General features: G+C 57.4%; 1 protein-coding gene across 1 annotated transcript; it reads left to right on the forward strand.

The window, feature by feature from the left end:
- Nucleotides 1-4,895: 4,895 nt before the first annotated feature.
- Nucleotides 4,896-25,807, forward strand: GGA1 (golgi associated, gamma adaptin ear containing, ARF binding protein 1). Its single transcript, XM_029205477.1, has 17 exons — nt 4,896-5,303; nt 9,214-9,298; nt 10,564-10,639; nt 12,090-12,188; nt 13,178-13,301; nt 13,693-13,793; nt 14,436-14,516; nt 15,565-15,705; nt 15,782-15,863; nt 16,953-17,060; nt 17,726-17,878; nt 21,484-21,548; nt 22,019-22,185; nt 22,653-22,846; nt 23,778-23,947; nt 24,186-24,296; nt 24,389-25,807. The coding sequence occupies exons 1-17, from the start codon at nt 5,261-5,263 to the stop codon at nt 24,497-24,499; spliced, it is 1,911 nt and encodes a 636-aa protein (XP_029061310.1). The 5' UTR covers nt 4,896-5,260; the 3' UTR covers nt 24,500-25,807.
- Nucleotides 25,808-27,249: the final 1,442 nt, after the last annotated feature.

The following is a 27,249-nucleotide window of genomic DNA, read 5'->3' on the forward strand; positions in this document are numbered from 1 at the left end:
TTACCAAAAACTGATTGCAAAGCTGAGAAAAACTTTTCTAAAATAGTAAAACAAAAAACATTTTGATCAAACATGCTAGAAGCCTGACTTTTCTTTCTCTTTATAGAAAATATAAGAAAGTCACTGCTATGTGAAAAGCATGCATCCTCAAATTGCAGAAAAAAGGTAGTAAAGCAATACGTCAAGTAGTTGAGTCAAAATTTCTTATTGTTCTGACTTTATGATTATGGTGTTTGACAGACTCTTTTTTCTACTTTTTATTTTTTGTTTGTTTGTTTTGGCCACGCCACACGGCATGCGGGATCTTAGTTCCCCGGCCCGGGATTGAACTTCCACCCCCTGCAGTGGAAGCTCAGAGTCTCAACCACTGGACCACCAGGGAAATCCCAGTCAGACTTCTAAAGTTTGTAATTTATAGGAATTTATTTTTTGCTCTAAATAAACACCTGATTTTGCATACATAATTTGATATTCTTTTTTTTTTTTTAAGAGGTCCCTAAATTTTACAAACTTCAGCCTCCATAAAACTTGAGTTCAGCTGGTCCTGATGTAAAGTGCATTTCTTACACTGGATATCTGTCAAAAAAAAAAAATTGAAAAACCCTGGACTAGGGACTTCCCTGGCGGTCCAGTGGTTACACCTTACAATGCAGGGGGTGTGGGTTCGATCCCTGGTCGGGGAGCTAAGATCCCACATGCCTCGTGGCCAAAAACCCAAACCAAAACATAAAACAGAAGCAATATTGTAACAAATTCAATAAAGGCTTTTAAAATGGTCCACATCAAAAAAAAATCTAAAAAACAAAAAATTAAATTAAAAAAAAAAAAAGCTCTGGACTATATATGTTATTGCAAACCTTTCTTCCAGCTCCAGAATTTTCTAAATCTGTGGGAAATGCATGCTGTCCCCTCCTCCGAGCAGCTGCAACTCTGAAAGAAAGAGAAGGAAGTCCTTTCTTGGAGCTTATCCAAGTCTTTCCTGCTCTACTTGGAGTCCTTGTCCCCTAGGGAGGCAGGAAGATAAAATGCCAGTGTGCTAAGTCCCAGGGGGAGAAGTGAAGACAGAAGCCCTGAAGGTATAAGCTTTGGGGGAAAGGGAAGAGAGGGGGGTAGGACCAAAGCCCTAAATCTAGGGAACACAATTGAGGGGCTCTCCCAGTATGACAGTAGTGGTCACCACCTGGAGCTTTCTTTATTTAGCATTTATTGAGTGCACATATATACTATGTGTTCTACATTATATTTAATCCTCTGCCAACTGAGGCTCAGGTGGTAAAAGACTTGCCCAAAGCCACATAACTCTGCTCTCTCCTGCCCTGCACACTCTTCCCTCCATGTACCTCACAGTCCCTGGGGTTCCTAAAGTTCAGTATGTACTTCCCACATACTGCCCCCTCAGCTAGGGGAGGAAATTCCTCCTCCTTCTTTAGCTGCTTGCTCAAGGGCACCTCCTCTTTCCACCTCTCGCTCCACCACCAGGGTAATTGGTCTTGCCCTCCTCTGCTGCTCTTAGAATACACCCTTGCAGGACTTGTTACAGTATCACTGGTGTTACAGCTCCCTGGTGCATTGTCTTCGTGGCACCACCCAGATCTGAAATTTAGAAAACAAATTGTTCATTTATTTATGTTCTTATTAGTTTACTAGAATGTAAGTTCCACGAAGGTGGTGCCTTGCCGGTCTTGTTCACCCCTGTATGCCCTGACACGGGACTTACAGGACTTGGCACAATGTGGGCGTTCAATAATTGCTTCCAAGTGCAACCTCTACCTCAAAGTTGTGCTCCAAGCTCCAAGTATCAGAGCACAAGAATGAGTGGTACGCATCTGTCCATCAGCCAATTAACGCTGGGCAATATTTGCATATTGCCTTCCTATTAGTGAAATCCGTGTTCTCTAGTTTCCTTCCAGCCAGTGGAAGGGGGGTCATAATATCGGCCTCTGTAGCCACACCCTTCTGTAAAAACCAGATCTTCCTACCCGCTGGAAAGGGGTATGGATGGGGGGGGGGGGCGGAACGGGGTTGCTCAGACCTTTCAGTCCCCAGCCCCTTATCCTCTAACCCCGTTAGCACACAACTCAGTCACACAGCGAGTGTGACCCTACCTGGTATACCTGAGCACCGAGCTGGGAGAGGCTGATGTTACGAAGAGCTGGGGCAGGGGAAGGTCGGACACCAGGATCCCGCTAAGCTGCAGTGATCATCCACACCGTGCAGTCAGGCCATCGGGTGGGTCTGTATTACCCCAGACGTGCACATCTCGGATCTAAGGTCTTTGAGGAACCAGAGCAGGCAAAGGGGGTTCAGGGAGCCGGGGATGGACTGAGCATAGGATAACGCTAACTTTGGACTGTAAACTCCTGGGCCACGTCCCGGGAGTCCTACTTGAATATGAGGTCGCCCAGGAGCCTGACTTCTTCATTAGTTCCCCAGGGGATTTTGACACAGGTAGCCACCTCAGAGAAAACCAGCAGTTGGATTAGTTGATTATAGCTCCTTGCTATAATATAGCTGCTTGCCCACCCCCTCCTAGGGGTTACCCAAGTCACTCCAAGGAACACATTTGCAAATGGTGGAGAAGGGAACAGCTGCCAAAGGCCCAATTCCTGCATTTCCTCTTTCCTGTGTTGGTCCTCCTTCTTTTCACCATCCTCACCTTCGTCACCATCCTCAGATCCTTCCTTCCACACCTTCTACCCTGACACCCAGTTTGGGCCAGGCCCTACCCGCATAGCCACTTCCTGACTCCCTCACCAATCTCTGCTCTCCAGGACTCAGTGAGGCGAGCCTAGAGCCTTCACTAAAAGTACGATCTGGCTCCCCACACACACACACTCGCTGTGCAACGTTGAGCACATTCCTGCACCCCTTCATCCATAAAGCTTATGAATAATAGTTTCAACTTATTCATTTATTCAATCCATGTTGATTGAACACCTATGTGCCAGTTACTCTTTCAAGCCTTGAGGATACATCGGTGAACCAAATAGCTGAAATTCCTCATCCTCACCGAGCTTACATTCCAGTGGGGGAGGAAGACAGAAAACACGATGCGGAAAGGAAATAGACAGTGCTAGGATAGATAAGTGCTAAGGAGAGAAGTCCAGCAGAGAAAGTGGGTGGAGAGCATTTATTGGGGTTCACTTTTCAGACACACTTCCACTGAATTCTCACAACCGTGTTTCAGATGAGCAGCCTGAGATGGAGAGTGTCTAAGTGACTTGTCCTAGATCCTACAGTTTAGAAAGCAGTCAAGTCAGAATCTGAACCCTGGTCAAATCTATGTCGTCTTTAAAAAGTGAGTCTTGACAGTGTGTATATGCCCCTAAATCAATGTGGTAAATGCGGTTGCATTTTATTTCTGCAATAATTCATTTCAATAATAAAAGAAACAAAGGAAAAGAGCTCTAAGTACATATTACGTTACAGCTTTTATTGAGGAAAGCAATAAACATACGTATCACTTTCCTCTATAATTTTAATGGCCTGTGGGGGAGAATTTAGAAAAGCGTCCCAGCTGGCTGAATGGTTGAGATTAGAGAAAAACTGACCCAGCACATGCCTCTCAACTCCCTAATGAGGTCAGTTCCGTTCTGCAAGGTGAATCGAGGTCGCTTGCCAGAGCGACGGCTGAGCAGAACCAGAATCGCCAGATTCTCTGTTTCCGTCTCGCTTTAACCCTGCCGGAGACCAAGAGGCTCGAGAGGACACCACGGGCCAGTTCCCCGGTGGGCCGCCAGGGGGCGACAGAATGCAACGGACCCGGGTAAGCCGGTAATCGGGCTCCCCCGGGCCGCGTGTGGGAAAACAGATGAAAAGGGTCTGTAATAGAGGGAGAAACGGCAGGAGAAAAGGCACTGCGGCTAGGAAGTCTATTCATTCTTCCCTGCCTGACTTCAGTCTGGCACCCAGCAATATCTTCCGCCCACTGTGGCCGCCTGGACCTCTCTAAAACAAAAGTCTGACTTTGTCACCATTACGCGTGAAACTCTTTAAGGACACCTCCAGCATAGTTCACAAGAAAAAAGGCTAAACGCAGGACTTGGGTGATCTTGCCCCAGCGTATTTCCAGGCCTACATCCTCTGAAGCCGTATTGAAATACTTTCAATTATCTGACTTCATCATACTCTTTCTCTCCTGTGAGCCCTGAAACTTTTGGTTCCCTCCACCTGAAATATCTTCTCACACCAGGTTTACCTGGAGAATTACGTCTTTCAGCTAAATATCACCTCCCCTGTGAAACCTCCCCTGACAAGAGAGCCCCTCCCCCATCCCCACCCCAGTTTGAGGTAGAAGGCCCCTCCTGTGTTGCCATTACCCCGTGGGCTTCGCCTACCACGTTGTGTAATAAATATCTGGCCTTGCCTTTCTCTTCCAGCGCCTGTCCCAGAGAAAGGCGAATACAGAGTGCATGAAATGATTGCAGAATTAATGCAGTACAGGGTTCCGGCTCTGCCACTTGTGTGATCTCAAACTACCTGGTTCATGTTGTGAGGGGTAAATAGACAAATGTAGAAAAAGTGATTAGGACTTCCCCGGTGGCGCAGTGGTTGTGAGTCCGCCTGCCGATGCAGGGAACACGGGTTCGTGCCCCAGTCCGGGAAGATCCCACATGCCGCGGAGCGGCTGGGCCCATGAGCCATGGCCGCTGAGCCTGTGCGTCCGTAGCCTGTGCTCCGCAACGGGAGAGTCCACAACAGTGAGAGACCCGCGTAAAAAAGAAAAAAAGGTGCTTAAAACAATACTTGGAACACTGTAAGCACTCAAACTTTGACTTACTTTCACAGCGGCCAACATACGTCATTGCCGTTTTAAGGGACCCTCCCACTTTTGCATCTAAGCGGAAATACCCGCTCAGGGATACGGAAGTGATCTCAGAGCCCCTTAAAAACATGGCCGCGGAAAGTTCTTCCGGAAGCTATCATAGGCATCGCCGTGACGCAAAACGACTTAGAGCGTCCCGCAGGGTTTCCAGGGTGCAGCCCTCAGCCCCAAGTCCCTCGGCTTCCTTTCCGGCCAGAGCGCTGTGAACAAGGCAGGCGGCGAGTCCCTCTCACGATGTTAACGCCGCTTGGGGGAGGGGTTGGGAGAGCAGGTGGCGCTCTAGGCGAGTTCGTTCGCGTCTCTATGGTGCCGAATGCTCTTCTCCGCGCGTCGGGACGGACGTTGCCCCTTTAATCGGCGGAGGGCGGTGCCGAGGAGGTCCCGCGAGAGCACCGGGGGGCGGGGGGCGGTGCCGAGGCTGGGGGCCCGTGGCGGATGGAGCCTGCGATGGAGCCGGAGACTCTGGAGGCGCGAATCAGTGAGTGTCCGGGAGGGGCGCGGGCCGGACCGGAACCGGAACCGGGGGCACTAGGCGGGCCCCTTCCCGGCGGGGGCGGGGTACGCGGCGCCCCCTCCTCACGCCCTGCCCCGGCCCGGTAGGGGCGGTGTCCCAAGCCCATACCTCCGACACTGGGGTTAAGGGGGACCCCACCAGCTGCGCGGACCGGCGATGGGAGCAGGCGCCGCCCACCCTTCCGATTCCTGGGCCGCGACCCCCGGGGAGGAGTGAGCTGCGCCCGGCTCTGCGCCCAGAACCCCCGGGATAGAGAGAGCAGCCTCCAACTCTCTCGGGCCCAGACTTTTCCGCGGAGCGGACACCCAAGTCATTCCCTGGACTCAGGGAGGAAGCAAGCGAGCGGCCCCGAGAGCTGCACCTCACACCCGGGAGCGAGGGACCAGGCTCCCCTTGAGCCCCGAATCCTCCACTCTCTGGCGCTGCATGGCGTGACTCTCTCCTATCCCTTTCTTGAGCTTGCAACTCACATTTGTTCGTTCCCCCGCCCTGGAAGGTAGGACCCACTAACCCATCGAATCCCCCGCGCTCTGGCCACATAGTGAGAAACCCCCAAACCCCACAGGCTTGGGAGGGTCCTGTCTCAGACTCCAGAAGTGATTTCAAGTTCTCTATCACTACCCTCAGTCCAGACCCTGAGATTTTGCACCCCCTACCAAAGACTCCTTTCCTAGCCCTTGCTAAGTTTCCTCCAGAGGGCCCTGCATCTCCTCCTGTGTCTCCTCAGACACGATTTCCTACTACTTAGGCTTGAGTACTAGCCCTCACACTGTCTGCCTGACCTCCATGTCCCACACTGCAGATCCTCGGCACTCATAACCCACTACTGGACTCTGTTCCTGAGAGCACGGCTTGCTTCCCCCACTGGACTAGGGACAGCTCCCTCCCAAGTCTTTGCTCCCATTCAGGTCACATCTGTACCAGGGCCTCAGAGAGTCCTCTGGGTCTACTTTCATCTCAGCCCCTTGACTCCAGGCACACCGGGGAGCTGTGCAGCATGATTTGGGGTTATGACCAGCCCCTTTTAAGCCACTCTTGTGCAGAGTTGAATCCTGAGGATGGTCCCAGAAGCACACCGTCTCCATGGATGTTTCAGAGTCAGTTGGCCAGTGGTGGGGGAGGGCATGGAAAGGAAGCACTCAGCGGCCGTCGAGACTGTTCTGGAACGCCACAAGTGTCCAGGTCTCAGCAGTAACTTAGGGGGGATGGGCAGGGCCCTGGCTGACAGATCTGACAGGCCGCAAGCCTTGAGCCGTGGGTGCTACAGAACAGTGTCAGGTTTAGCAACAGTGGGGATTTTCTGAAAGGCCAGAGTCTGATCTGAAAAACAGACAGGAGTCAGGCCCCTCAGGTTTGGCAGGAGGCTAGGCTCTGATAGATCGTGGCTGATGGGGTTTTCTCTTTTTCTTGCCCTTTGTGCCCTAGCAAAATTGTAAGCTCTTACCTTGCAGTGACTGGAGGTGAAGAGTAGCTTTTGGTGGGTAACTGATGACATTGTCACCACTGTAGAGTGACAGGGTGGAGTCATGCCCTGTTGTGAAACAATTCCCTCCTTCCCTCTGTGTTCTACCCTGCTGCCTGCTGGGGAAAGTGCGCCCCCCAGGTAGAGGTAAGAGGGCTGGGAGTTGGGAGCCAGGGCCAGAGAGGTTGGTCAGACCTCCTTGGACCCAGAGGCCCTCACTCTGAACCAGATGCAGAGAAGATGTCTCATGACGCCACTACTTCTTCCTCACTGGCTTCTGACTTAGGAGCGGGCTCTAGAACCAGTTTCTCTGTCCTCACTCAGACTCATGTGTCTCTGACACTCTAAGGGACTTCCTGTTTTAGGGTCCCCCGGCTGGATGTCATTGAGTAGGCAATATCCAGCCCCATTCTAGTTTTCTAAGCAGCCTCTGGCCATGCTGGGGGGCTGGGAGGCTGGGAGGCAGAGTAGATGGGGGGGCAGCTGTTTCTGGTGTTCCTGGGTGGTCAGCAGGGGCTTCATTTCTCCCAGGGACTGGCGGGCTCTGCAGGGCTCCTGGAGCAGAGATTTGTATGCACAGAGGAAATGTTTCTTTCAGATCTTTGCTCAGCTGTACCTCTGAGAGCCCTCCCAGAAAGCAGCCCCCCCCCCACTTCTTTATACCTTCTCCCTGCTCTGGTTTTCTTTCTTTCTTTCTGTTTTTTTTTAATGCTCTGTTTTTCTTTATAGCACTCTGCAACAGTGTACAGTATCCTGTTTGTTTGTTTATCTGAGTAGTCAGTGTTTCTCTTGCTGGGCGGTGAGCTCCAAGAGGGCAGGGATTTTGTCTTGTTCACTGCTGTGGTCCCACACTCAGAATATTTATTGAATAAATATGAATTGAATGATTGGCTGCCAGGCACTGGGATCCTAGGGCTCCAGGCCTCCCGCCAGAGCACAGGGCCCCAAATAGGCAGGCGTCACAGGCCGAGTCCCCAGCCTCCTCCTGACCACAGATCCTTCTGTGTCCCACCTCCTGGGCTGTGCCCTCCACACCCTCGGCTCTGTCCTCATGTTTGGGCAGAACTGACCAGCACAGGGTGACGCTTGGAGATAGGCTGTCCGGAGGTGATGAAGATCCAGCTCTGGCTGCCCCACACCTTACCCTGGATAGAGTATGCTGTCATCCCAAATCACTTCTTATTTTGCTCCAACTTTACAGATGGGGAAATGGAGGTTCGGGGAAGTTAAGTGACGTACTAAATTTTGGGGGCTTTTAAAAAGTTTTATTGAAATACAGTTGATTTACAATGTGTTAATTGCTGCTATACAGCAAAGTGACTCACTTTTACACATACATACATTCTTGTTTTATACTCGTCCACTGTGGTTTATCCCAGGGTATTGAATACAGTTGCCTGTGCTCTACAGTAGGACCTTGTTGTTTATTTTTAGCTGTTGTCTCACCAGCGTTGGGGGTCGGGGGGTACTGTCTGGCTTTGTTTACCACCCCTTCCTGTTGGCCCTTTCCTACTCCTGGATTCGGATTCCCCCAGAACCTCCCCCTGCCTGCCTGCAGCTGAGCCCGCATCCATTCACTCATTTACTGGGTGTGCATTTACGGACGTGTGCAGAAGTGGCTGGGATGCGGTGCAATAGCAGACTTGGACCCATGATGAAGGTCGGGTCTGGGGGACACAGCAGAGAGCTGCCTCGGCAGTGCTGCCCCGGGCAGGTGGCGCTGTTAGGGAAGAAGGAAGCGATACCTGAGCCGCACTCCTTCCCAAGGTCCCCCATGCCCTGCCCTGAGCTGTTATCCACAGCTCTTCTCACCCGCAACCCTTGAGCTGTTCCGAGGCACATCATCCCCAGCCTGGTTAAGTCCCTCCAGTGCTTCTTGTGTTGCCTCTTCCAGGCAGCCTGCCCTGGCTCCAGGCTCCCCTGAGTCCCCTCCTCCAGTTACCGGTTCCCACGGCTCCTTTGCCTCCCTCTGTCACATTCTATTGAGAACCTAGCTGACCTTGGCCCACTTCCCAGCTGCAAAGCTCCTTGAGGTTGGAACTACTGCTTTTTTCCCTTACCTCTGGATCTCCTCTGAGAGTAAATTCTGTGAGAATTATGGGGACACTTCAGGAGCAGAATCAGAGGAGATGCAGACAAGCGTACAGCAGCAGGGGTTGGGGCAATGCGGGAGGGGAACGACCGCTGAGCACAATCTCTGGACGCGGGGCCCTTCGGGGAGAAGCTGCAAGGAGAAGCCCGCAGACGGCAGCTCCTCTGTACATTGACTTGACGGACGTCAGCGCTGGGGTCTTGGGGCCGTCGGAGCAGGGAGTCCAGGGGAGGCCTTTTCGCATGCTCAGCCATACGCCAGGGCAGGGAGTGGGAGAGGCAGGGATCCCTTCACCAGGCCGCTGGCCCTCTCTCCTCCAGACAGAGCCACAAACCCCCTGAACAAGGAGCTGCACTGGGCCAGCATCAACGGCTTCTGCGAGCAGCTCAACGAGGACTTTGAGGGGTAGGTGGCTTCCCCGTCTTTCACTCACACACTCAGCACCTGCCGCGCGCACTCCAGACCCTGGCCTTGGGCGGGGATGAGGATGACTTGAGACCCAGTTTCCATTCTGAAGTGCTCCCAAATTAACAATGGCAGCGCGCACTTTGTACTCAGTGCCACTGTGTGCCACCCTCTGAGGTGGGCCTTGCTGGACCCATCTTACAGGTGAAGAAACCGAGGCTCGGGGGGCTCAGCAGTTGCCCCAAGATCTCGTAGAGAGGAGGAGGTAGTCCCGGGCTTGATGAAGCCCAGGGCCGCCTGACCCGCACCCATGCTTTGTTGGGGAGGGCCTCCCAGAGAACTGCGTGCTCCGCAGCTGGGAGGGGCCAGCAGGCCCTTTGCTCAAGGAAGAATCAGAACCACCTGCATTAGGATCACCCGGTGTGTTTGTCAAAAATGTCCATTTGTGGGCTGCACCCAGACTCGGGCTAGACTGCCCGGCAGGGAGCTTGGCGGGGACGTTGTTAGCAGGCTCCCCAGGTGGCACTGAAGTTTGGGGAGCACAGCTCAGTGTGCTTCGCTTCCGCCGCACCCCATTAGCATAGACGCTCCACTTGGGATGCCGTGCAGACAGCGTGACGTGTGTGCTCCCCAGTCCAGCTGCTCAGGTGACAGTCCTGTCCCTTCTGTTAACTGAGTCGCCTGGACGGGTAACTAGATGCCTCTGAGCCCCCATTTCTGAGACTGTAAAGTGGAGGTGACAGTGCTGCCTACCTCGGGCGGCTCTTACGGAGGTTAGGCAGGAAAATGGACGTGAGGTGCCTCGCACATCGTAAGTGCTCCGTGTGTGTTAGCTGTTACTGTCACTGGTGACAGGTCTTTCATGATCTGGTAGATGATGTCACCATTGCCACCGTGACTTCTCCCAGCAGAATATTCTGTGCACATTGTCATGTTCTGCTCCCAGGCTGGGGCCCTTGAAGGCTGTGGCCATCTCTCCGTACTTGTCCCTACGGCAAGCCAAGGACACGGCAGATCACAGTTCTCAGTAAAGCCGGCCAACGGGCTGAGCTCGCGCCTTTCAAAGGTCCCGGCCTGCGCTCCCTACCTGGTCCTGCCCTCTGGTGCCACAGTCTCCAGCCCCATCCGGACAGGGAGCTGGACCTTCGCATGTGTCCTGGAGAAGCCGCTGCCGGCTGCAGTTCCAGCGGGGAAGGGTGGCCGCCCTCCCTGGGGTGCCCGGGGCTCTGTGGCTAGTCTGGCTCTCTGCTGTTCCTCTCACCCAGGCCTCCACTTGCCACCCGGCTGTTGGCCCACAAGATCCAGTCCCCGCAGGAGTGGGAGGCGATCCAGGCCCTGACGGTGAGGAGAAGGGGAAGCACGGTGCCATCTGTCCCCTGACCATGTGGGTGGCACCGGGGGGGCCAAGACTGAGGTTTTTGGGGTCCCAACAGGTTCTTCTTTTTTTTTTTAATAAGTTTATTTATTTATTTATTTTTGGCTGCATTGGCTCTTCATTGTTGGGTCTTCGTTGCTGCACGCGGGCTTTCTCTAGTTGTGGTGAACAGGGGCTACTCTTCGTTATGGTGCGTGGGCTTCTCATTGCAGTGGCTTCTCTTGTTGCAGAGCTCGGGCTCTAGGCACGCAGGCTTCAGTAGTTGTGGCACGCAGGCTCAGTAGTTGTGGCTCGCAGGCTCTAGAGCTCAGGCTCAGTAGTTGTGGTGCACGGGCTTAGTTGCTCCGCGGCATGTGGGATCTTCCCGGACCAGGGCTCAAACCCGTGTCCCCTGCATTGGCAGGCAGATTCTTAACCACTGCGCCACCAGGGAAGCCCCCAAGTTCTTCTTTAGAGCCCAAGGGAGTTGTGCCCAGATGGCCTTGAATGGGGGTGTGCCCCAGCCCCTGAGGGTCCCATGGCAACCAGTGAACCAGTGGGCTGGCCTCCCACCCCAGACCCTGCAGAGTTAGGCTTCTTGTGGGGAGGAAGCCCTAGGTTGTTCGGGCTAGGGATTCCCAGCTCCAGCTGCGCCTCAGACCTTCAGGAGGCTGAATCAGGGCCCCACCCCAGACCCGCCGACCAGAACCCCTATAGTATATGCATCCAGGAATCTTCGTGTTTATAGAGCTCCGTGTTTATAGATGCATTACGGGGCCGGGCCGGGCCAGCCCATCGATGGCCTCCAGGCACAGGACAGCACAGGGGTGCAAGGGGTGACAACTGGGCTCAGGCCAGAGGTTTCAAAGCTGAGCCAGTAGCAGAAGAGCAGGGGGTGCACTGTTGTGGCCCCCAAGCATGGGTCAGATAGTAACAAACCATAGAGCAAAGCTGATTTTAGACGGTGGTAGATAAACAGTTCTCCTTTTAATAGTTATGTATTTGTTTTAACATGTTAGGGTTTGGGTGGGGTTTTTTCCCCTGAAGTACATATTAGTCCTCTGATTTCACATACATCTAGCTTAGGGTAAGGCTGAGTTTGATGGTGCCTATTTACGTTTCAAAAAATCATCGAAGGAAAATAGTAAGAAAGTAATTTGCAAGTGGTCCTCAGACATGGCCAAGCCACGGAGGGGCTAAGCCGGTGCTGCGAGTTGGGCATTGCCAGGCTCTCGGGGTGGCCCAGCCCTGTCCCCCAGCGGGCGGTGACCAATCTCAGAGGGTCTCCGAACTTCAGAATCCTCTTCTTCTCAAGAGTCATCTTCCCCCTTCTCACTGCCGGTCCCTGGGCTTCTGGGCCCTGGCTGAGGCGTGGGAGGGAGGGTACCTCCTCTGATCCTCCCTGGGGGTCCCCGCACCTCACACCACCCCCCCCAGGTGCTGGAAACATGCATGAAGAGCTGCGGCAAGAGGTTCCACGACGAGGTGGGCAAGTTCCGCTTCCTCAACGAGCTCATCAAGGTCGTGTCTCCCAAGGTGGGTGCTCCCAGCGCACGCTCAGACCTGCGCTGTCAGATGGCGGTTGAGGAGGGGTGACTGACTGGCCTCATCCTGACCCGACACAAACACAGACCCTTTCTCAGGGTTCCCTTCACACCTGAGCCCGGGACGGCTGGGTTTCCAGGAAGAACGCTTCCAGGCTGCCTGGTGGCCGGCCAGCTCTGGAGCTGCCTGGCGCTTAGGGAGGGATGAGTGCACTGAACACAGAACAGCCTCCCCAGCGCGGGCTGCTCGGGCTCTGAGGTCTCTCCCTGCAGACCTGGCCACGGCACCCCACCTAGGTGTCTAGTGGAGGGTCTCCCTGTCTCCACCTCACAAGAGTGGCCTCCTTGAGGCCTTGGATGCTGAGGCCCCAAACCTGAGTGACAGAGCCTCTGATGGGCCTGAGGAGTCCTCCCCTAGGGCAGGAACATGTTTGATGCCCCTTGGGTGAGAGCCCACCTCTTCGCCCATCGTTGCTCAGATGCATCCCTTGACCAGAGCAGCTGAATGACCCAGCAGCTCTTCTCAGGAGATGACCGGAGTGAGAGCCGGTTCCCTCTGCCGAGTTTGCTGCTGGGAGACTGACTGGATCCCAGGGCCGAGCGGTTCCACACCTGCTCCTTCCCTGGTCAGCCCGGAGCCTGGTGGCTCCTCCTTCCTGAGGTCACAGTTAAGGTTTCCACGAGCTGGCCGAGAGCGGGCGCCGGGCTCTGGGCCTTATCTGTGTCAGGTTTGCTTCCCCAGCACGGTGCTGCTGCTGTCATCCCCACTCAACAGGCGGGGCACTGGGACACCCAGGGCTCGCACAGCTAGTGGGCAGCAGCAGGGCCAGGAGGTGAGCTCAGGCCGGTCAGGTGGGAGGGTCGTGTAGGCTGAGGTTTCTGAAGGAGTCCTGGGGACGCAGCCAGGTTTAGGCTGGGGTTGGGACTACAGTGAGTGGGGCCGGGCAATGTCAAAGCCGCCTCTCCCTTCCATCCCCGAAGTACCTGGGCTCTCGGACGTCGGAGAAGGTGAAGAACAAGATCTTGGAGCTTCTCTACAGCTGGACGGTCGGCCTCCCTGAGGAGGTGAAGATCGCAGAGGCCTACCAGATGCTGAAGAAGCAGGGTGAGGCACCAGAGGTGGGGTGTGACCACCTCCTCCCTGGGGCTCTGGCAGCAAGGTCCTAGGTCTGCCCTTTAACTTCTCAAGAACATAGAGCCAGTGGGGCCTCTTTATGGTTCTGCCTGAGGCCAGCTTGGATGGGGAAAAGATGGGGTTGAGTCAGAGACTGGTCCCCACGGTACGGCCTCAAAATACAGGTTTCTAACTGCCCCCGACCCCGCACACACACTATTTGGCATGGTAGTTCAGGAGCAGGCCCTGACCCCCAAAGTGCAGCGCCAGCATGCTGGAGAAAGCCTGCCCTCCACCTTCCATCCTACCCTTGCCTGCCCCCATCCCCCTCTCCCCTCCGCCCCAGACCCTGAGACGGTCTCCCCACCGCCATCCACTGCAGGGATTGTGAAGGCCGACCCCAAGCTTCCAGATGATGCCACCTTTCCCCTTCCTCCACCGCGGCCCAAGAATGTGATCTTTGAAGATGAGGAGAAATCCAAGGTGAGGCTTCAGGGAGGGCCAGATGAGGACTCCAGGCCCACTGGGGGTCAGTGGGTTCCAGCCCCTGGCGGCCCTGTCCCTGGAGCAGAGGCTACGCTGAGCACGACCGCCGTGGTGGGTGACGGGCGCCGGGTGTTGAGCCCTTACACATGCTGAGTGCTGCCCACGCAGTGCCCTTCACTTAGTAAATGCAGGCCTGAGGCTGATGGCCCTGGGCTTGGTTTGAGGGCATTTCATAGGTTGATCAGGAAGGAGCTTGCCTGTCTTTATGTCTGTGACCTTCTCAACAATGATTTTACTAGCTTTTTGTTAAAGAAGCATGTGGTCATGGGCAAGAACTTAAACAGCACGGGGGTAGGATAAAAGGTAAAAGCTCCTCTTCTACCCGGTCTAGTCCCAGGGGGTGAAGGTTGAGTTTCCTGTGCATCCTTCGAGAAGAATTCTCTAGCAATAGTAATGGAAAGCTTATTTCTGCCGGCACTGCAGAGAGCACGCACGTGCAGTGTGTCACTTGTCCCACGGCCACCCTGTAAGGTGTCAGATCCTTGCCATCCCATGGAGAGCTTAGTAACTTACTCACATCCTACCACCAGGAAAAGGAGCCAGCATGGGACCCCAGGCCATGTCCCTCTGTCTCCACAGATGCTGGCCCGCCTGCTGAAGAGCTCCCACCCCGAGGACCTCCGAGCAGCCAACAAACTCATCAAGGAGATGGTGCAGGAGGTGATGGCCAAGGCCAGAGTGCAAGGAGGTGGCGGGATGGGATGTTGAGCTGAGCCACTGAGGGAGGTCGTGTGTACGTGTGCGCAGTGGCCCAACTAAAGGGCTGTGACAGCAGAGAAAGAGCTGACCGAGTCAGGGGGACCCCGCAGGCAGAGCCAGGATCAACGTGTGGAAGGAAGAATTTCCCAGCAGCCAAGCTGACCTGCATTGGCTTCTGTGAGGCTGAATACCTCTTCTGTAAAAGTTAGAGGGAAATTAGGCCTTACTATGTTCAAAATATAGTATATTTTACATACATATGTATATAGAGAGAATAATATACATGTATTTTATAAGTATGTATACCTGTGTTGTGGGTGCATGCTGAAATCTTTTTTATTGATAAGGGTATGTCATCAAAAAAGTACAGTCCAGAGACCCAAAGGGCAGACACTCTTGGCTGTCTTAGGGCAAGCTGTGTGCTCTGACAGCCCAGAGAAAGGGCAGCTCTTCTCGAGGAGGGCGATTGTATCAGATGGCACAGCACAAGCCCACCTTTCATTCCACAAGGGAGGAGCATGCATGGTGAGCAGAGTGGGAGAGGGATAGCAGGGTCACTGCTGCAGTGGCCTTTCAAGGGGGTCACGGCACTAGTTTCTCAGTTGTACTTGGTGACCGCTAAGGTCCCCTTTCACTCTCAAGTACTGAACCTCCTTTCAAGGGACAAATACAGAGAGGGGGAGGGTTATGTAGAACCACAGGTGTAAATCTAGCTCCCAGCCCTCCAGAATCAGCTGGTGAGTGTGTTGGAAACCCAGAATCCTGGGCCACCCCTAGAGGTTCTGATGGACTCGTGCAGAGGCCTGGGTCCAGGGGGCATTGGCAAGAGGAGAGAAAGTGAACACAGGGTTGGTCAAGGGCTTCTTGGACCAGAGTGCCCTGTCCTGGGCCCGAAGGGCTCTTAGCAGGGGCTGATCTCACACCCAGCAGAGGGTGGTATGGGACAGAGCCTGGCTCAGGTCCAGGCCTGACTCAGGTGCTCCGGGGCCGTTTGCCAATGCCTCCCCAGGACCAGAAGCGAATGGAGAAGATCTCAAGGCGGGTGAGCGCCATCGAGGAGGTGAACAGCAACGTGAGGCTGCTGACAGAGATGGTGATGAACCACAGCCAGGGCGGCGCGGCTGCCCAAAGCAGCGAGGACCTCATGAAGGTGCGCCCGCCCCCACCCACCCCCACGCACTGCAGGGCCCCCGCCGGCCCTGACCTGCCCACCCTGCTGCCCCCAGGAACTGTACCAGCGCTGTGAGCGCTTGCGGCCCACACTCTTCCGACTGGCCAGCGACACGGAGGACAATGACGAGGCCTTAGGTGAGCTGCAGTTGGAAGGAGCTGCCACCAGGGGGCCCCCTTCTCCAGCAGTGACCTTGGGTTTCTCCACTTTGAGGAAGAAGGAAGCGGAGATCAGGGGCTGATGTGCTTTAGAGACCCTTTGGGTCAAGCCCCTTCACAGACACCTTTTTTACTGCCCGTAAGCTGCACAGGAGGGAGAATTGTCCCTATTTCACAACTGGGGCTCAGGGAGGGAAGTGACCTGTCCAGATCAGAGAGAAGAACGGTGGCAGAGCCAGGGTGGACCGGAGGCTCTCTCCCTCCACACACTGCCTCCCCAGTAAGGGTGAGCTCGAAACCTAGAGCAAATCCCTCAGGCCTGAGCGCTTCCAGAGCTGGACCCCATGGCTCCTGCTAGGGCCACACGTCAGGGTCTCGTCCTTTTTTGTGCCACCACATCGGCCAGGGCCTCTCGGGCAGCAGGCTAGGTACAGTCTCAGCCTCCGTTCCTCAGGAGTTCCCTGAGCACCTCCCATGTGCCACGCACCTGGTCCCCACCCAAGAGGCTTGCTGCTCAGATCCCTCTAAGCCTTGACCCCCAGGAGGTGACATCAGTGAGGGCCTAGTTTGTGCCAGGCACTGTTCTGGGCCCGGGGGGTATGGCAGTGATCAAAAACAGAGCCAAGTCCTCATGGAGCTTGTAGCCTGATGAGACAGACAGTAAAGCAGGGGTGTGAGTGGGGCAGTTTGTCAGACGGTGGTAAGGAGCGTGGAGAAAAACAGAGGCGGGACTGGTGGTGCGGGCTGGGGGTTAGAGAGGGCTTCCCTGAGGTGAATTGGATAAAGACCTGAAGTAGGAAGGGGTGAAGCCATGCAGAGATCCGGGGGTCTCCAGACAGCAGAGCCCGCCTGGAGGCCGGGGCACGCTTGTGTGTTCGGGGGCCGGCACGGGGCAGCGTGGAGGGGACTGGGCGAGGGCAGGTTGCAGAGGGCCTTAGTCTGAGGAGTCGAGGTGGGCTGCCCCCGGGCCCCTCTCACGAGGCTTGAGATGACCATGGGGTGCTCATCCCCCCCCCCGGAGGCCCCCACATTCTTTCAGCCTGGCCTCTCCCCTCCTGCCTGTTCCAGCGGAGATCCTGCAAGCCAACGACAACCTCACCCAGGTCATCAACCTGTACAAGCAGCTGGTGCGGGGCGAGGAGGTCAACGGCGATGCCACAGCCGCCTCCATCCCTGGTGAGGAGGTGGCAGGAGAGCTGGGAGGGCCCCCGAGTCGGAGGACCATGGGGTCCCAGCTAGGGTGCTGGTCACAGAGCTTGGTGGCCCCTTAAGATGGGGGAGGCCCCCGCTGAGAGAGCTGGGGGTGGAGTCTGTGCCAAGCCTGCAGCTGCGGGGGAAGAGGTCTGGATGCAGTCGGAGGGGAGGGAGCCGAGGGTTTGGCAAGGACAGGCAGAAGAAGGAAGGCCTTTCTTTCACTTGACAAGTCTGGCACCTGTTGTGTGGGGCTAGGTCACACCCCCGAGGCTTAGTTTAATTATCAGAAGTGGGCACGGAGGGTTTGATACATCAGCATTACAGGCTGGGCTCCACTCAGGGTAAAGTGACGGCCCCCCCGGAGAGGTTAGAATTGGCCCTGTTTGGGAGAGGTGGGGGTGGGGTACTACACAGAAACATCAGAGTCTAAGAGGGGCCTTAAAGGATGGGAGGCAATTGGCCAAGAGAGAGGGAAGAAGGAAGTACATTCTGTGAGGAAGGGACACCATGTGCCAAAGAAGAGGCCTGGCAAGCAGATTCGGGGCAGAGGGAGTGTGGCCAAGGAGGGGAAGCTCGCTGCTCCCAGACCCCAGGGACTCGGAGTGTCCTCCGCCCAAGGCTGGCCTGACTCTCCTTTCCCACCCCAGGGAGCACCTCGGCCTTGTTGGACCTCTCAGGTCTGGATCTCCCTCCGGTGGGCACCACTGACCCAGCCACGCCCACCCGCCCTGGTGACCAGGCCAGCCTGGAGCAGCCCAGCACCTCAGTTTCCCTACTTGACGATGAGCTCATGTCTCTGGGTGAGGAAGGGGCGGGGCCCAGAGCAGGACAGGCTCTGCTGCAGGTGGGGGGTGATGCCCCCAGCACACGAGGCAGCTTTCAGAGCGCAGTCAGGTCAGCGTGTTCCTCCTCCTCCTGTGAGTCCTCTGGAGGATGGGGGAGAGGCATCAGGCCCATTTCACAGCTGAGGAAGCTGAGGCTCAGGGAAATGAAAGAGCTTGTGCCAGGTCCTACAGTCAAAGGGTGAGGCTGGTGGGACTTCCCTGGTGGCGCAGTGGTTAAGAATCCACCTGCCAATTCAGGGGACATGGGTTTGAGCCCTGGTCCAGGAAGATCCCACATGCCGTGGAGCAGTTTAGCCCCTGTGCCACAACTACTGAGCCTGCGCTCTAGAGCCCGTGAGCCACAACTAATGAGCCCGTGTGCCGGAACTACCGAAGTCGGCACGCCTAGAGCCCATGCTCGGCAACAAGAGAAGCCACCACAATGAGAAGCCCACGCACCACAACGAAGAGTAGGCCCTGCTCACCACAACTAGAGAAAACCCGCGCACAGCAACGAAGACCCAATGCAGCCAAAAATAAATAAGTTTATTAAAAAAAAAGAATCCACCTGCCAATGCAGGGGACACAGGTTCGAGCCCTGGTCTGGGAAGATCCCACATGCCACGGAGCAACTAAGCCCGTGCACCACAACTATTGAAGCCCACACACCTAGAGCCGGTGCTCCACAACAAGAGAAGCCACCACAATGAGAAGCCCACGCACCGCAACTAAAAGTGGCCCCTGCTTGTCGCAACTAGAGAAAGCCCACGTGCAATAACAAAGACCCAACGCAGCCAAAAAAAAAAAAAAAAAATTTTTTTTTTTTTTTTTAAACGGTAAGGCTGGCATCACCTCTGATAAGCCAGCCACACCTAGGCTCTGGCGGCCTGAGGGAAAACAAAGGGATTTCCCTGTAGCAGGTTAGAGCCTAGAATTGGGAGCTCCCCAGGCAAGTCAGCATTTCCTCGCCACTGAGAGAAAGAGGTGGGGAGCTCTGGAAGCTCCAGGGAAGCCCGTGCGGGAGCACAGGGCACTCTGTGAGCCACGCTGGTCCCAGGCCAGGCCTGCAGACACTATGGCGGGGTCGAGGCTCCAGAGGCCAGTGGGGAGCGGGCTCATCCCTGGGGAAGAAGCAGAGGGCGCCCAGCTGGCCAAGCAGTTTTAGAGTTTGCAGCTTTCAGGCGCAGCAGCGCCCCCTGAGAGCGTAGCCTCAGGAGAGCCTCAGAGCAGCCTCCTCACAATGGCCCGAAGTCGTGAAGAAACAGGTGACCGGGCCTGTCAGGGCGACCTTGCCCTGTCGAGGGAGTCTCGGAGGATACGTTGGGAAACTAACTTGGAAGCCAAGTCAGACTGTGTTCTCCTGAGTGAGTTCTGAGGTGAAAACCACACCGGACGGACTCCGAGAAGCGATGGTGCGCCGGGCTCCCGGCGGGGGCTCCCCTGACCGCGGCCTCCGAGCACTGCTGTGTCTTAGCCCACCCTCCACGCAGCCCAGAAGACGGTGCTGGCAACGTCCCTGGTCTGCAGATACCAGAGCAAGGCTTAGAAAGGCTGAGTGACTTGCCTGACGGGGCACCAGGCTTTGCACGAGGCCCTCAGATCCTGAAGCCTCACTCATAGCTGCTCTGACTCAGCTCGTCAGCCGGGAACGGGAAGTGAGGGCCTGGAGCGACGAGCAGGAGACAAGGGGGTCAGCAGACCAGGCCAAGTTCCCCTGTACGGGCCCGTCAGCCAGCACCCCCCGAGGAGGCCCTGACCACAGGGTGTTGCGGGGGCTTCCTGAGGAGTCCCACCCACCTGCGCCCTCTTCATTCAGAGCCAGGGGTGACTCAGGGAGAGAGGACCCTGGCCCCGCTTGAGAGGTCAAGATGGCCCCATGACCAGAAAGCACACACAGGCTCGTCTCCCCCAGCAGAGCCTGCGCCAGACGGCAGCGGGAGCGTGTGGCCCAGACCCCAGCAAGGCACTGTGTGCTTTGCACTTCCTGTCCCCAGGTCGCTTCAGCAGAGCCCTGAGCCTCCAGCTTCCTCTGGTTGCTACTCAAAGCAAAGGAAATGTGGGAACCAGAACCAGAAGTGGCAGGGCAGCAGCCACCCAGCTCCCCGGCTCGGGGGAGTGGAGGAAGCCTTGGGACCACAAAGGGGGTTCATCCTAAACGGTTCTCTGTGGCAGGAAGGGGGAGGGGAGGGGTGGGGTAAGCAAAACGCACTTCCCGTCTGCCAGAGAGGGCGTCCCAGCGCCGGGCAGGCACCGCGTCTGAATTGTCCCGTTCAGTAGTGACGACAGTCCTCTGATGCAAATGCTACTGTTGTCTCCATCTTACAGACGAGGCACAGGAAAGTTGCCACCAGCCCAAGGTCACACAGCTGGGTGGCAGAGCTGTGTCTGAGCTCCAGTAATTAGGCCTTGCTCTGTCCAAGTCCAGACTATCGCTTTCCAGTTGTGTGACTGTGGGCAGGTTACTTAGCTCCTCTGAGCACCCGTTTCCTCATCTCTAAAGAAGGCATGAGAACCTTGTAAGGCTGTGTGAGGATTGAGACTCATGTCTGCAGTGCCTGACCGGGGGCTGTTAGCCTCCACTGTGTTGTCCCTGGCCTCAGAGAGGCATGTCCAGAGGTGGAGACCCAGCAGTTGCAGCCTCCCATGCCTCACCCTTGCCTGTCAGGCTGGACCTCCCTTATTCAGGCTTTGCTACAAACAGGATAACTTGGCTTCTCTTTAAAAACCAGGGTGAACTTGGCTGGGGGTGTGCTTCAGGGCCGGCAGAGGTCAAACTGGCTGGTGACCTGTTGCCCTCTACCGACCAGCAGGTGATGAGCAGGCCCCTTCCAGAAGGGCCACCGCCCTCCTTTGCACCAGTCAGCCAGCCTTGGCACGTGCCAGGGCAGACAGGGCCTTTAGAGTCTGCCCAGGCCATCCACATGGTGTGCTCGGACCCTGCGGCCCAGCCGGCACCTTGCCCCCGGTTGCTCAGATTCTGGACCGGGCCTGGGCCCAGGGCCCTGTTCACTGCACCTCAGTGCCCTTGTGATGCCCAGAGGGTGTCCCTCCAGGTTGGATGGGCACAGGGTGCTGACCCCTGCCTGCCTGGATCTGAGTTTACGGACCTCACGTGGTGTGTCCCACGCCCTCTACACACACACACACTCCCACGCCCTCTACACACACACACACACACACACACACACACACACACACACACACACACACACACACACACACACACACACACACACACACACACACACACACACACACCCCTCGGCTCCCAGCTGCCCGATAATGAACGAAGTTTAAAGTCCTGACCTCAGTAGTTAAGTTGGCTTCTGAGTGGCAAGAGAGGAAGTGTGTTTCGGCCCAGGGAATGGGCTCTTGGGGTCTTTGGTTTCTACTTCTGCTCTGCGGCTGGTTCCCTCTGGGGGGGGGAAGGGGGCGTGTCCCCTTCGAGCTGAGCCTCTCGGAGGAGGGGGTGCAGGGGGAGGGTAGCAATCAGGGAACCCTGACTCAGCACATAGTCGCCCCGGCTCTCTTGCCTCTGCTCACGAATCCAGCTGCTTTACCTCGGTCTTGTTTCCCTGCAGGCCTAAGCGACCCCACACCCCCTTCAGGCCCAGGATTGGATGGTGCTGGGTGGAACAGCTTCCAGGTAGGAGGGGCCCATCCCAGGGTCAGAGCAGCTGGGACAGGCAGCCTGAGGGGCAGTGAAGGGACGGGTGGGCAGGAGGGCTGGGGGAAGGGGTGGCCCCGGGGGCGGAGGCACCCATCCCAGGATGGAGGAAGGTGGACGGGCCTCCCCTCACAGCGCTTTTCCCTGCATGTCTCAGCCTTGGGTTTCTCTTGGGTTGAGATGGGGGTTCCCCGTTCCTTTTCTCTTGAGGGTGACTCCGAGGTCCCTGGAACGGGATGGTTTCTCGAGTAGAATCCCAGACCAGGCCTGGCCCACCGATGGCCCTGGGGTGAGAGGGGCGCAGGCTGGCGGGAATGTTGTCCACACCCCTGCTGCTGCTTCCCCAGATGTCTCCTGCCGGGAGGGGCAGGGGCCTCAGGGCAGTGCCAGGTGACCGGACGCCTTCTCAGCACAGCCTCACCCACCCGCATCCTTTGTATGCCCAACAGTCGTCTGATGGCACGGAGCCCCCCCACCCCGCTCCGGCCCCCAACGTGGACAGTCGGCCCCCGGCGCAGACGCCCCTGCCCACGAGCAGTGGTCTGGATGACTTGGACCTCCTGGGGAAGAGCCTCCTGCGGCAGTCGCTGCCCCCAGAGTCCCAGCAAGTGCGGTGGTGAGGGCACGCCCTGCCCGGACCCTGCCCCTGCCCCAGGCCCATCAGGGAGAGGCCCGGTGCTGCTTTGTCCCTGTGAGCAGCACTGCCGGAGCACCACCGTGTGCCAAGTGCTGTCCTGGGCTCGAGGGACACAGCAGTGACCACAGCAGGTGCGGGGCCCATCCAACAGGGCGTGGAGGGTATGAGAGATAGGGGACCGTGCCCCACTCACGCCTTCCCCTAGGCCTGGCCTGCCAGCACCTGACAAAGACTGAAGGCCCAGAGGGCTGCCAGGGACGAGGGCATTGACCCCGAGTGGGTGGGGTGAGCAAGAGCTGCCTGCTCCAAGGTGAGGAGACCAAGGCCAGAGAGACGGGGGGCGTTTGAGCCAGCCGTCAGGGAGAGCCGGGAAGCCCAGCGTTTCCTGTGCCCCTCGTCTCTTGGCCACCAAAGCTTCACCTCTCAATGCACCACCCCCCAATAAGGGAGAAGCAGCAGCCAGCCCCCCGGCTCACACTCCGGGACCTGCAGAATAAAAGCAGCTGCAGCTTGTCCAGCTCCGGCGCCACCAGCCTCCTCCACACCGTGTCCCCCGAGGCCCCTGGGCCCCTGCAGCAGCCCACACCAACGGAGCTCTCGCTGGCCAACATCACTGTGCCTCTGGAGTCCATCAAACCCAGTGAGTAGGGCGAGGGCACGGCGGGTACGGGCTGGGCTGGGTCAGCTCGCGGCCCCACCCGCCTTGCCTGCTGTCAGGAGCTGGATCTGGGGCAGCCAGTGGGAAGGCAGGGCTCCCCTCCCAGCCCTGCCCGACTCAGCGGGGCCTCTGGGCAAGACCCTTCCTCTTGCCAGGACTCAGTTTTCTCACTGGTCCCAGAGTGTCACAAAACTGCGTTCTAAACTCCAGGGTGACCCAGGCAAGAGGACTTCTCATGGATGGCCCCTGCGCCCCTCCCCGGGAAGGCAGGGCCAGGACAGGGGAGGTTTGTGGGACTCCCCAAGATCATAAAACCAAAACAGGATAAAGATTGAGGTCCAAGCCTAGGCTTCTGCCTGGGAGCAAAAGGGCCGCTCACGGCACCAGGCTGTGAGCAGACTGATGAAGACGGGCTAGTCTTCTCGGCGCTGTCCATGTTGTAAGCTCACTGTGACGAGGGTGTCACCCCCTTGGTGTCCGCAGGAGCTAGGTAGTGGTGCCACCGTCTTAGCAGTATGGAGGACCCTGAACTCACAGAAGCAGAGTGGCTGTGCCAGGGTCACACAGTGAGAGCATGAGTGAAGCTCAGGCACAGCCCTTCACTCGAGCACTCGGGGGGCAGCCGCCTGGCACTTCGGGAGCCTGGTTGGGACGCAGTTCCAGGGTGGGCATTCTGCCTTCACCATCACACTAGAAGTCCACCTGCCTGTCTGAGCCCCGGACTGTACCCCTGACTGCACTGCTGCCCAGGGTCAAGGCGACAGCCTGGGTCTGGGTCTGTTCATTCATCCCCAGCAGAGCAGCGAGTGCCCGGGGTCAGCCGGGTGTGGGGAGCTGGTCGGATGTGCTTGGGCTCAGGCTTGGCACCCACCCCCCGCCCCCGCCATCGCCCTCTCCCCTTCTCCTCTGCCAGGCAGCATCTTGCCGGTGACCGTGTATGACCAACATGGCTTCCGGGTCCTCTTCCACTTCGCCCGAGACCCACTGCCCGGGCGCTCCGATGTACTGGTGGTGGTGGTTTCCATGCTGAGCACCGCCCCCCAGCCCATCCGCAACATTGTTTTCCAGTCAGCTGTCCCCAAGGTGACAATGGGCAGACCCCCCCTCCTCAAGGCAGGGTGACTTGGGGCTGGATGGGGAGCCAGCTCTCCAGGGCAGGGGTAGGGTCTCTGTCTCCATGTCTCTGTCTCTCTCTTCTTGGGGAGTTGGGGGTAGAAGGGCCCCCAGAGGAGCAGCTGGCAGGAGGCTGGGCCTTGTTCCCCAGGGACTGGGGATGAGAAGCCAGGGCTAGCTGTGCCCCATCCTGCCCTCCTGTCCGCAGATCATGAAGGTGAAGCTGCAGCCGCCCTCAGGCACAGAGCTGCCAGCATTCAACCCCATCGTCCACCCCTCAGCCATCACCCAGGTCCTGCTCCTTGCCAACCCCCAGAAGGTGAGGGGCCCAGCTGTGCCAGGGCACCGCTGTGGGGTGGGGCAGCCTCTTTTCCCCGTCCGACCCTTCTGCCTTCACCATGTCTGCCTCAGGAGAAGGTTCGTCTTCGCTACAAGCTGCTGTTCACCATGGGCGACCAGACCTACAACGAGATGGGGGACGTGGATCAGTTCCCACCACCGGAGACCTGGGGGAGCCTCTAGAACAGAGAGGGGCTGGGGAGAGGAGGGGCAACGGGACTGGCCACCACTGAGCCTGGGTTCCCACGGCCATATTCCCCTGGGTCTGGTGCTTCTCCCCTCCCCCCTGTGGCCCCCTCCTTCCTTGCCCTCTCCCCTGCTGAGCCAAACCCAGCAGGAGGCTAGGCCTCGGTTTGCACTGGTGGGGACCTTCGTCACAGGTGGGAGGCTGGAGCAGGGAAGTGCTGCACATGGGCCCCGGAAGGACTTGGGGTCGTGGGGGAGAAGCATGGCTGTCGGGCAAGGGCCAGGACTTCAGGCCCAGCCCCGACCCCAGCCTGGGGAGGGGTCATCCCTGCCTGTCTCTTATGCCTTATGGGAAGGCCCAGCCATAACTTGGGGCCGTGCTGGAGCCGGGACCAGCTCAGGCCTCCTCCATAGGAACCGGGTGACTGGGGGGCGTGACGCCTGCACCCCCAGCTCTTTGCACTCTCGGGTGTGTGGTTTGAATCTCTTAGCTTTTCTCTCTGCGTGGCCCTGTGGTCACCGTCTCAGGGGGCCCAGTGAGGGGAGCCCCACCTCTCCCCCACTCCTCCTGGGGGTCTCACTCCACTCTCCTGGCCCCTTTGCTGTCAGGCCTCCGGGGGGACTGTGGGAGAGACAGGTGGCCCCAGCTGGGGGCTCCCAGGCCCCTGGCCAAGGGAGGTCCTGCACTGGAGTTCTCAGTGTGTCTCTTTCATTCATTGGGTTTTGTCCATCCGTCTGTCCATGGGCAGAAGTGGGGTCAGTGTGTGAGTGAGAGCAGGAGTATTTATGGAAATAAAACGTCCTTTTTCCTGGACCAGCAGCTCTCGTGGTCCTTCTGAGGTAGAGGGAGTCAGGAGGGGTCCAAGAGTGGGAGGACCCCGGGGCTGCCCCGCAGACCCCTCTGCCTCTCCTTGGAGATCAGGCCACAGTTCCTCTGCTCACCACTCCCAGTCCCTGTACCGGAAGAGGCCCAGCGCAGGGGCCTGTGGCCACTGTTGAGTCACCAGAGAGGACCCAGGGCTGTGGTGGGCGCAGAGCCGTCCCGGCTGGAAGCGAGCGGCTGCTCGGGCCTGCCAGGAGCCCCAGCTGCTGCAGACGCTGAGGGGGAGGCCCCTGGCCACTCACAACTTCCTCTTGCTGCACTCAGCCCTCAAAACACAGCTGCGGTGCAACACCACCCGAGGCCCGCGCCTCAGCTGCTCCCTCTCCCCAGAGGCTACTCCCAGGGAGCAGGGTGCCAGCTGCAGCTTGTTTCCGGAGAGGCCCACAGACCCTGCACGCCCCCTGCACGTCCCCACTGGGTTATCAGTGTTTCTCTAACTGGGAGGCTGGGGAGTGGCTTAGAGGCTAGCAGGTGAGGGAGCCAACCAGCACGGAGCAGAGCCAGAAGGAGCTAGTCCAGGGCTTGCTCTGTGGTGGGGAGCCCGCCCTCCGTGCCCTCTGCGCTCTGCTGGGGAGGGTTCCTGCTCACAGACATCTGGGGAAGGCTGCCCGCCCTTTCTCTTCTAGCAGACGGTGGAAGTTCTGCATTTAAGATATCAGTTTCCCTTTGTCTAATCTGGTTTTTCGCAGTGTGAACTTGGGCGCTGAACACCTTTACATAGATGCTATTGAGAAGTGCTGGAGGCCAGCCGAGCCTGTGTGCTCTTTTCAGTTCTGCAAATGAGGGCCCTTCTCTGTGCCAGGCCGACCCTTGGAAGTGCACGGCAAGAGCTCCTCGACGTGGGCCGTGCTGTCAAGGGCACAGGAGAGGGAGCAAGGCCTCAGAGCCAGCATATCCAGTTCCCCACTGCCCCCACAGTGTGACCACCATCCTGCATCCAGGCCCCCAGACACCCTGGCCTCTCAGCCACGTGGCCTCCTTCCTGTTCCCCTCCCTGCCCGCCAGGAGTCCTGCCTAAACCCTTGTGATGTCTCCGAAAGATAATCTCTTGTTGGAAGCTTCTTCCTTTAAATGAAACAAAACCCTATTCCCTGTGGCGTACCCCTGGGGTCCCAGAAGCACCCTCAGGAGCACGCACTCTACAGGTTGCGTGAGCCTGTGACTGCCAGCTGGGAGCCTGGGCCTCTTCCAGTGGGGTCTCTAGCTTGCTGTGAGACTTTGAACAAGGTGCTTCCTTCTCTGGCCTTTAGGTTCCTTGTTTGAAAAGGTGGGAGGGACCCAGTGAGCTGTAAGGCCCCTCAGAGGCCTTCTGAAGAGTCCTTGGGCAAAAGGGTCCCCCAGTCGGCTTGGAGTGACCCAGATGTCACAGGGACAGGGAGATCCCTTCAGTCTTTCTGACCACCTTTCCCTGTTCCTAGGCCACCCATCCAGCTGTCTGCCTGTCTGTCCTGCAAGTGCCTCTTGAGCAGCCCTGTCCTCAGAGCTCACAGCCTGGCACGGGACCCTTGAGCCAGGAGCATGACCGCTGAGAGCTGGGAGGGAGATGCACACGGGAGCTGCCGCAGGAGCCCGCACCTGTCTGAGGGGCTAGAGGGGGTGTCTGATCAGAGGAGGGGACCCTTTGCTTTCACCACCTGGAGGAGGCATCCCCCAAATACTGCATGTCAATCCAGACACAGGTCCAGAGCCCCTGGAGACCTCAGGCTGGAAGGGGGTACACGCAGGAGTGTTCTCTGTCTCTGCAAGGGTCACCCCCACCCCCGCCCATGCCAGAAGCAGTGGGACTTCCCAGGCCTTGAAGGCACACTTCCACTTCTATTTGTGTGGCTGAAGGCAGCAGCTCTTCTTTTTTTGTTTTGTTTTT

The sequence above is a fragment of the Monodon monoceros genome, unplaced genomic scaffold (genome assembly GCF_005190385.1).
Source record: "Monodon monoceros isolate NGI ecotype Baffin Bay Population unplaced genomic scaffold, NGI_Narwhal_1 Super_Scaffold_6, whole genome shotgun sequence".
NCBI classification, from domain to species: domain Eukaryota; kingdom Metazoa; phylum Chordata; class Mammalia; order Artiodactyla; family Monodontidae; genus Monodon; species Monodon monoceros.

What these genes read in the sequence shown, in the direction of transcription:
- GGA1 (XM_029205477.1), top strand. Translation starts at nt 5,261, where the DNA reads ATGGAGCCTGCGATGGAGCCGGAGACTCTGGAGGCGCGAATCA. An exon ending in GAGTCCCAGCAAGTGCGGTG is followed by an intron (nt 22,186 to 22,652) that starts GTGAGGGCACGC and finishes CCCCCCAATAAG; the next exon opens with GGAGAAGCAGCAGCCAGCCC. An exon ending in TCCAGTCAGCTGTCCCCAAG is followed by an intron (nt 23,948 to 24,185) that starts GTGACAATGGGC and finishes TCCTGTCCGCAG; the next exon opens with ATCATGAAGGTGAAGCTGCA.